General features: G+C 21.9%; 3 protein-coding genes across 3 annotated transcripts; all 3 read left to right on the top strand.

Moving 5' to 3' along the window:
- Positions 1-3,324: 3,324 nt before the first annotated feature.
- EHI_075410 (P-glycoprotein 5, putative) lies at positions 3,325-4,197 on the top strand (the record flags this gene model as incomplete). Its single annotated transcript, XM_001914252.1, has 1 exon — positions 3,325-4,197. One exon carries the CDS (start codon positions 3,325-3,327, stop codon positions 4,195-4,197), a length of 873 nt encoding a protein of 290 aa, XP_001914287.1.
- A 72-nt stretch (positions 4,198-4,269) lies between these two features.
- Positions 4,270-5,178, top strand: EHI_075420 (P-glycoprotein 5, putative; the record flags this gene model as incomplete). Its single annotated transcript, XM_001914253.1, has 1 exon — positions 4,270-5,178. The coding sequence occupies one exon, from the start codon at positions 4,270-4,272 to the stop codon at positions 5,176-5,178; it is 909 nt and encodes a 302-aa protein (XP_001914288.1).
- A 4,235-nt stretch (positions 5,179-9,413) lies between these two features.
- On the top strand, positions 9,414-10,304 carry EHI_075430 (uncharacterized protein; the record flags this gene model as incomplete). Its single annotated transcript, XM_642889.1, has 1 exon — positions 9,414-10,304. The coding sequence occupies one exon, from the start codon at positions 9,414-9,416 to the stop codon at positions 10,302-10,304; it is 891 nt and encodes a 296-aa protein (XP_647981.1).
- Positions 10,305-10,442: the final 138 nt, after the last annotated feature.

Below are 10,442 nucleotides of genomic sequence, written 5' to 3' on the forward strand. Positions count from 1 at the left end.
AACAATAATAAACAAAACATAATAAGAAATATAAATAAGAATAACACAACATAAAATAAATAATAATAATAATAAAATATACAACAAACATGAATAAACAAGAAATGAGAAATGATAAAAGAAGAACTAAATAAAATAACAAAAAGAAAATACACAAAAGAATAACCAATAAAAAAATATGTAAAGAACAAGCTTTTTGATATATATCAATAAAAGAAATTAAATGAGATGAATAAACAATTAAAGTACAACAACAAATGATAAGAATTACAAATTAAAAGAATGAAGAATAATAAATTAAATAAGATGAATAAATAATAAACAACACAAATAGAAGAAAAGAATAAATAAAAAAGAAAGTACAATTAAGAATATGAAATATGAATGAATAGATACATAATACATTCAATAAAATATAAAATAAATAATGAATTAACAAAGAAATAAAAACAACCCAAAATGAAACTTCTCTTCATGAAAAATGAAAATAGTAGAAATGAAAGAAGAATAGAACAAGAAGAAATAAACAAAGGAATGAAACAAGAAAGAAATAATAAAAATGAATAAATAATAAACAATAGATAATTGTCTAGAAGAATAAGAAATGACATAAGAAATAGAAATAATAAAAAGATAAATTAGAATTTCTAATAAACTGGAAAGAAGAGAATTACTCAAGATAAAATGATACAAAAGAATAAATTAAAATTCATAACAATCATAAGAGAATAAATAAAATCAAATGATGAAAGAATCAAATAATAAAATATGAATGAAACAATATGAAACAATATGAATATAAAAATATATCATAAACAAAATTCTAATAGAGTGAATGGTTTATAACTTATTTCTCTGAACAAAATGAAATAAAAATAAATATTTCTTCATTGAATTTATGATTTTTATGAATTGTTTATTCATTTGTGTTAATTTATGTTATTTTGATAGGTGTTTTATTATTGATGAAATTTAATACTCTACTTATTCAATACATAAATCTAAATTTCTTTTGAATAAATCCTGAATTATTTTATGTTGTTGTGTTGTATAAATCTCTCTTATTATTTGTATATTCATCATACTAATTCTATTATTTGTAAATATAATGAATGTCTACATCATGTCATATTGTTGTGAATATTTGTAAATTTGATTTACTGAATCATTCATAAAAGAATTATGCTTGTCTGTTTTTGAGTGTTTCATTTCATCTTATTAATTTCTGTTTCATTCAATAAAGAAATGTTAAATATCCTAAACTCATCAACTCCTTTCTCATTACAACTCTTCATTTTTATACTTATTATTCTCCGTATTACATATTAGTATTACATATTAGTATTGACTCTTATCTCTGTCATTTCTTAAATCACTTCTAAACATGAAGATGAAATACACTTCTTTTCATGTTGTTTGAAATTCCAAAGAAAATAAAACAACAACAAGAAAAAGAAGAACAGGACAGTGTTAAATATGTCAAATATCAACTTATTAAGTTAAAACATAAAAACAAAAGAAATCGAATATGATGAATTGTTGAAATTGAATAAACTGTAGAATTTGATGTGAATGGATGAAGATGAACATAGAAATAAGAAAGAAGAAGATATGTTTTGTTGGTTAAAGTCATTATGTGTTTATGGTTGTTGTTTATTTCATTGGTAAAAACACATATGATGATGTTCATCATCATTGGTAATGTTTCATATTAATTCATTCAAGAAATAGACATGTGCTAAGAAGCAAATAATCCAATTGTTGAACCAATAAAAAACATAAAACCTTTGACAAAAACAAATAACAATATTTAAATATTATGAAACACTTCAGAAATACTCTTCATTCAACAATCAAACGCATTTTATGGAAGGAAGAATAGACTTGTTAATGATGAGTCAATGTCTTGAGTGATTGGAAGTACACAAAAGTCAGGTTGAAAAGTAACAAAAGATGGAATTGGATAGAAATATTATTGTGATGAGATTATGAATGATGAGGAGACAAAAACTTAAATGAGCAACACGAAGAATAAATGAGTAAAGTGAAGAGAATATTAGAGTAGTTTTGTTGAAATAATAAGTCAACCGAATGTTTAAAAGAAAAACAGAGAATAATAAAGATAAGTTATAGGAAGTGAAACAAAGTCAGTATTAAAAGAGGTGAGAATGTTTTTGTATATCTTCTTTACAAAAGAATTTCATTGATTTAATTGAATGAAGTGGTGAAATGACATAATAAGTAATGTTGATGTTTTTATTCTAAAACTGCATGGAAATACAGAAAAATCAAATTAAAACAAACAAGAAGATACAAGAATAAAGAGATGAAATAAATGTGTTAAACAGTTTAGATATATTCACAGAATCAAATTTATTTGAGTAGTTCAAAAAGAATGAAAATATGTGAAAGATTTAATTGGTAATCAAACAAATAAATTAATGGAATAAAATAATGAGATGAACAAAACACTCATAAACAATTTCTGAAGAATTTGTCAGATTATGAATTAATGGAAAGTAACTACCAAATGATTAAATAGTCGATTAACGAATAACAAACATTCTTAATCTTAATAAATAATGAAAGAATAATATACACTAAAGAGGTAGATTTATGATAAACATAACGATCAGAATTTATAAAGAAAATAAAGAGAAGGTGTGTATAAAAGAAATAGAGATAATGAGATAAAGAATAGAAAAATAAATAAGAATTAAGAACAAAACAAAGAAGATGAATCAGATATTAAAAGTGAATAAATTAAATGAATAAAAGAATAATGAATAACACAACATTAAATGATGAAGAAAGAAGAAATAAAATATAATTTAAGTATTGAAATTGATATTTAGTTCAAAATAAAATGAAGTGCCAATTTTAAGTGAACGAAACAATATTTTAATAATGTTCTAATTAATTTCAATTCACTAACAATTGAATATATAACAGTGATATAAAATGAATATAAAGAATAAGAGAATAAAAGAATAAAAGAAATGAATGAAATAGAAAGAAGAGAATGGAGTAAAGAGAGTAGAAGAAATGAAGAATGAAAGAGAAAGAATAAAGAAAAAATAAGAAGAAGAGAATAATAGAATAGAAAATAATAAATTATAATAACCATTTTGTTTATAGAATATTATTCATAATACTAAATAATACATGAGAAAGAAAATGAAGAAAATAATATAACAAGAAGATTATAATATCTAATAATATGGTTCAATGTTTATAAATTCTATTTAAAATATATGTGAGTCATTCACTTGACAAGTGAACCAGTAGACACATTTAATATATTCAATGTAACACCTGATCCTAATGAGATTTCTGCAAAGAAGAAAATTGCAAGATATAGAAGGAAAAGTTAGTGTAATAAAACTTTTCAAATGTTCTGATTGGACTGACATGATTTTAATACTAGTTGGACTCATAAGTTCATTAGGAAATGGAGTAATGCAACTACTCATGATGCTTTTGATGGGAGACATGGTTAATAGTTATATTTATACACCAGGTGATAATACAATAATAGATGAAGAAGTTAATCACATGATTGTTGAAGGAGTAAAAGAGTCAGTGAATAAAGTAGTTGTGAAGATGGTATATTTTGGAGTGATAAGTATGGTGTTGAGTTTTCTGAGAACATTTTCATTGTTTGTAGTTTCACAAAGAGAAGGAATTAGAGTGAGAAGATTATATTTCAAGTCATTATTAAGACAAGACGCAACATGGTATGATTTTCAAGAATCAGGAGAATTGACAGCAAGAATAGCAACAGATATTAAAAATTATCAAGATGGAATTGGTCCAAAATTTGGAATGATTTTTCAAATAATCTCAATGGTTATTACAGGGTATGTTATTGGATTTACAAAATGTTGGGATCTTGCATTAGTTGTGTTGGCAACTGTTCCATTTTCATCCTTTTCTTTCACAATATTCCAAATAATTGGAATGCAATATGAAACAAAAGCATTAAATGTGTTTGGAGCAGCTGGTGCTATTGCAGAAGAGACAATAGGAAATATTAGAACAGTTCAATCATTAAATCAAAAAAATGAATTTATTGAAGAATATGAAGAAAAAATAAAACAAAATGAACACTTTAATGGAATTAAAGGACAATGTCTTGGATTAGGATTTTCAGTTATTACATTTTTCATGATTGCATCTTATGCACTTGGAAGTTAGTATGGTTCATTAGTCATTAGAGGAAAAGGAGGAAGTAAAGGTGTATTTGCTGGAGATGTATTAACAGTGTTCATGTCAGTATTATCTGCATCACAAACATTATCAATGATTGCAACACCATTAAATTTGTTATTTTCAGCAAAAGCATCAGCCTATAAAATATTTACAACAATTGATAGAATCCCAGATATTGATTGTCAGTCTATTGGAGGTGAATGTCCAACTGAGTGTAATGGGAATATTAGATTTGATGATGTTCAATTTGTTTATCCAACAAGACCATCTCATCATGTATTAAAAGGAATTGACCTTGAAATTAAGAAAGGGAAAACAATTGCATTAGTTGGAGCATCAGGATGTAGAAAGTCAACTACTATTCAATTAATCCAAAGAAATTATGAACCAAATGGTGGAAGAGTAACATTAGATGGGAAAGACATAAGAGAGTTGAATATCAAATGGTTAAGAAATCAAATAGGAATAGTTGGACAAGAACCAGTGTTATTTTCAGGAAGTGTTATAGATAATATTAAAAGAGGAGTGTCTGAAGGAGTTGAAGTAAGTAATGAACAAATTTATGCTGCTGCTAAAATGGCAAATGCACATGACTTCATTTCAGCAATGGCAGAAGGATATGACACAATAATTGGAGATAGAGGTGCACAAATTTCAGGAGGACAGAAACAAAGAATTGCTATTGCACGTGCATTGATTAGAAATCCAAAAGTGTTATTACTTGATGAAGCTACATCAGCACTTGATACACAAAGTGAAAAGATTGTACAAGAAGCACTTGACAAAGCATCAAAAGGAAGAACAGCAATTATTATTGCACATAGACTATCGACTATTCAAAATGCAGATCAAATATGTGTTATTATGAGAGGAAAAATAGTAGAACAAGGAACACATCAAGAATTAATGGATTTGAAAGGATTTTATTATACACTTGCTATGCAACAATTTGGAACTGTGAATTAATTCATATAAATATTAATTTAATCAATGTTTCATTTTATGTTAATGACTTAAAAGTATTTCTTCATGTTTTCAACTGGCAACGAAAAAAGCAAATAATTGAAAAAGAAGAGAATGAATGATATAAAAGAATAAAAAGAAAGTAAGAAGTAGAATATGATGAAGAAAGAATAAAAGTAGAAAGGAGAGAATATAAAAAGAAAGAAGATAAAGTGTAATAAAACAAAAGAGATGATAAAAGAAGAAAAGAAAGAAAAAAAATAAAGGATGCAAATTTTATTGAAACAAATAAAAAAAGTGCAAAATTTAATGATGCAAAATTTAATGATGCAAAATATTTAGCAACATTTTTATTGATGCAAAATATTTTGAAATAAAAATAAATCATCATTTGATATTATTATATTTGATAATAAATTATATTATATATTAAATACATCATATTTCTTTATTATTTATCTTTCTTTTCTTTTTATTATTTCATATATTACATTATTATTCATTCATTTATTATTTAATATTTCATTTATTAAATAAAATGAAAATGTAAAATATCAATTAAATATTCATGAATAATAATTTATTAATATTTAATAATTGAAATAATAAATATTAATGTAACAATAATGATATATTCAATATATTCTTTATTTGATTTGTTCAATATTAGATTATTCTATTTCATTATTTTATTTCATTATTTCATATTCATTTATTATTTTTTAAAATCAAATAAACAATAATATTGATATTCATTCATCACATTAATTTAATATAATAAATATACGCAACATTTCACAATAAATAATGAATGTTTGACATTGAAAATATTGAATTATTCTATATTTTATTCAACATAAAATCAATAAAACATATATTTTGATAATACACAAATGAAATAATAAAGAAATATACAATACTCAAGAATTAATAAAAAAGAAATAAAAAGAATAAATGAATATAAAATTGATAAATAATAGAAGAAAGATATAAAAAGAATAAAAAGAAAATGATGAAAGAAGATAAAGAAAGTAGGAAGTAGAAGAAGATAAAAAGAAAGAAGATAAAGAGTAAATCAAAAAGAGATGATAAAATAAAAGAAGAAAAGAAGAAATAAAAAGTGTATTTTTAATGTAAAAATTAGAAATATTCAATAAAAGTGTATAATTTAATGATGTAAAATAATTAATATTATTTTATTGATAAAAATATTTTATTATTTTTTATATTTATTATTTATATGTATAACTTCATTATGATGTTTATTATATATTCAATCATAAGTGTTATGTTATTATAACATATAATAAGTGATAAAATATAAAATGAAAATGATATGAATATATGACATAGATTGAATAAAGAAAAAACAAAAGAATAATAAGAATAAATGATAAATAAATATAGAAATAATAATCAATGATATAATAATAAAATCAAAATATAAAATATAAAAATAATATAAAACAAAAGAGAATAAATATAAATTGAAAATAGATATAAATGATAATAATATAAAAATGATAAAGATGAATATTCAAATAATAAAATATATCTAAATAGAAAAGAATAACAAGAAGAAAATCTAAATAATATAAACATAAAAAACATAAAATAAGAAGAATATATAGGTAATAAGAAGAATACAAAGATATAAATAATATAAACAGAGAAATAAATATAAAAATACGATAGATAAATAAAATATAAATAAAAGAATATGAATAATAAAAATAATTAAATATGAATAATCAAATAATCTACTTCATTAATATTTCATACAAAATGAATACAATTGATAATAAAATATAAACATAAATATTTATATATTCTGTATTTATCATATTTTTTATTTTTTATTTTTTTTAGGAGCAAAATATAATAAAGTGGAAAAATCTATGGATGCAAATTATTTTGCATCTTTTTTCTTTTTTGTAAATTATTTAGATGCATTTTTTCTTTGCTAATTTTCGTACCCCATATGATTCATTTGATAAATTAACAAATTAAATCTAAATAATATTATCCCATTAAATGAAGATTTTTGTAAACTATTCATTCAAATTAGTTATATTTCTTCTGTTTCTTCTCATTTGTTGTATTCTTAAGAACAATTACTAATGTTAATGCCTTTCAAAACCAGGATTATTTAATTAAACAGAAATTCATAATTTTATTAAACACAGTTTTAATAATACTGTCAATGAGATATAAAAGAAAAGAATAAAGAAATAAGATATAAAGAAATAATGAAGACATCAATATATGTTAATGATATAAATGATAGTATTAAAATAGAAATATGAAATAGAAGAATTAATAGAAATGATGAAAGATTTCATTTTAATCCAAAACATTTAAATGAATATTCAAGATAATTAAAAGAACAATGAAAGAGAATTAAAATAAGATAGAGAAATAAATAGAAATATAAAGAAATAGAATAGAAATAAAAAAGAATTAGATTAAAATTCAAGAAAGAAAAGAATTAATGTAATGATAAATAATGAAATAGGAATTACATAATTTTATAAGAAGATATAATGATGAAATAAATAAGAAATAGAAGAATAAAATGAAATATAAAATATAACAACCAACAACCAACAAGAACCAAGAACCAACAATTTAATAAATAATGAGTTAAAATGTAGAAATTATGAAGATAAACCTATTAACATTTGATTTAATTAATCTAATATTTAGAAGTTAGTTCTATCATTAAACTATTTTGTTTAAATTTGTTATTTATGTTTATTGTAATTAATATCTTTTTTTCATTAATTTAAAAAAATGTTGGCGACTGGCAGGTTTCGATCCTACGACTCTTATTAATTTAACTTAGTATTTCATATTTATTAAATTACAAATAAGTGTTTTACACGTAAAACTACAGCCGCTTCTTGTTTATTTGATTTTATTTTCCTTCTCTTTTATTTTTGGATTTTTTATTGTTATATATCCCGTTTCTTTTTCTTTATTTCTTTTTCTTTATTTCTTAATTTAAAATATTTCACTATTATATTTTCAATTCTTCTTTTTATCATTCTTTATTTGTATTGTCTTTCTATTTCTTTTATTTCTTTATTTACTTTCTTATTCTTCTTTTTATATTATGTTTAATGATTTGAACTTATCATATTTATGATTTAATCTCATCATCATCATATTTTCTTTTTTATTCTTTAGTAATCTTTAAAATTATTCATTATTTATTCTTATATTGTTTCAACTTCAATTAATTTATTGGTATGAATTATTTTCATTGATTGTTTAATTATTACTATGATGTTTATAATTGATTAAAGTTTCATATTATCCAATCTTCTAATATTATTTAACATTTTCTAAACTGTTTATTTATTCAATAATCATTACTAGTTGTTTACTGTTTTTCTAATTCTCTTCAATTCAAAAAGATTTGTTATAAGTAAAATTATAATCATTAACTGAATTGGTTATATATTATATCTAACAAATAAAAAATATTTTAAGATTTATACTGTAATAGAATAACAAATATATTAACAACATCATCAAACGATAAAATAAAGAAATAAATTAATGAAACAGATGAACATATAAAATATAAACGAATTAATAAGTTACATAATGATGTTATTTTTAAATAATGTTTGATTCCAATTTATTCAAATTAATAATGGCATAATTATATTGTTTATTATTTTATTTTCTATAAGAAATGAAATGTGAACAATAAAGAAATAAATTAAGAGAATAAAGAAGAAATAATAATATTTTAATATAATAAGGCAATTCAAGTGATAGAAACAAGATAAAATAAATACATAAATAAAGAATAATCAAATCAATACGAAAATAATAGAAATAAGTTAATATTAGAATGAAATATGAATCGAATAAAATAAGAAAATAATATGAATAATGATGAATATATTCTTAAAATAGGAATGATTTGAATTATGAATTGAAATTATTATTCATTTCATTCATTATTGTTCTTATTGTTTATGATTTATTTATTAAATTGAATATTTATTTAATTTTGTTGATTGATTTACAAAAATGAAATGAATTTTAATTTAATAATTCATTTCATTCTATTTATCATTGAAGTTCAAAATACAACAATACAACAATATAATGAAATGAAGAATGAAATGATTGAGTCATTATGAAATAAAAAAAAATAAAAGATAATAATAGGAAATGAAGAGAGAATATTTAAAGAGAATAACTTAAATACATTTCATTCAATGCTTATATTTCTATTGATTATTGTAATTACAAGTGGAACAGAAAGTATTAATAATACAGAAGAAAGAAATGAAGAAATAATACATACACGAATAGAACCAAAACAGCACAAAAGAATATACAATGAATATAAAGTACATTTAAAAGGTGAAGGTGAAGTAATAGAACCACTACAAGAAGCAAAAGAAACTGGAAATTCTAATCAAGGCAGTGGAAAAAAAACAGAGGATAGTGAAGAAAAAGATGATAAACATGTAGATGGAGGGAAACAGAATGATGGAGAAACAAACACGCCAAAAGCAGAACCAAAAGAAGTGAGTAACACGGAAGAAAAAGTTACTGGTAACGAAAAAGAAGAAGAACAAGGAAATAGTAATGATAGCAAAAAAGAAGAAGCAAAAAAAGAACAAGAAAAAACAAAAGAAAGTGGTGAAGGGGATAGTGAGAAAAAGCATGATATACCTACAAATGAAGGAAAAGAAAATAAAGATACAACAAAAGATAAAAATGACAAAGAAGAAAAAAAAGATACTAATGAAGAAGGAGAGTCAAGTGGAAAAGAAGGACAAAAAACAAATGAAGAAAGTAAGAAAGAAACTGAAAACCCACAAAATAATGAAAGTAGCAACAAAGAAGAAGAACAAAAGAAAGAAGAAGAAAAAAAGAAAGAAGAAGAACAAAAGAAAGAAGAAGAACAAAAGAAAGAAGAAGAACAAAACCAAGAAAAACCAATTAATGAAAAGAACGAACAAAAAGAAAATAAAACAACAAATACTTCTGATAATTCAGGAACTAAAGTGGATGATAAAACTGATGAACATAATAATCTTGATGGAGCCTCAAGTATATTTATTGTTCTTTCAGGTATTATTGCTTTATTCTTCTTCTAATTGACTGAAATTTTCTTTAATTATCTTTTTATTTATGCAAAACGTTGTTTATTAATGTTAACGATGTAAAAATGCATTATCATAAAAAGTATTGATTAATCTTTATAGTTCATTTTCATTTGTACAAATAAAGTCATT

The sequence above is a fragment of the Entamoeba histolytica genome, genomic scaffold, assembly GCF_000208925.1.
Source record: "Entamoeba histolytica HM-1:IMSS scf_1104750517451 genomic scaffold, whole genome shotgun sequence".
NCBI classification, from domain to species: Eukaryota; Evosea; order Mastigamoebida; family Endamoebidae; genus Entamoeba; species Entamoeba histolytica.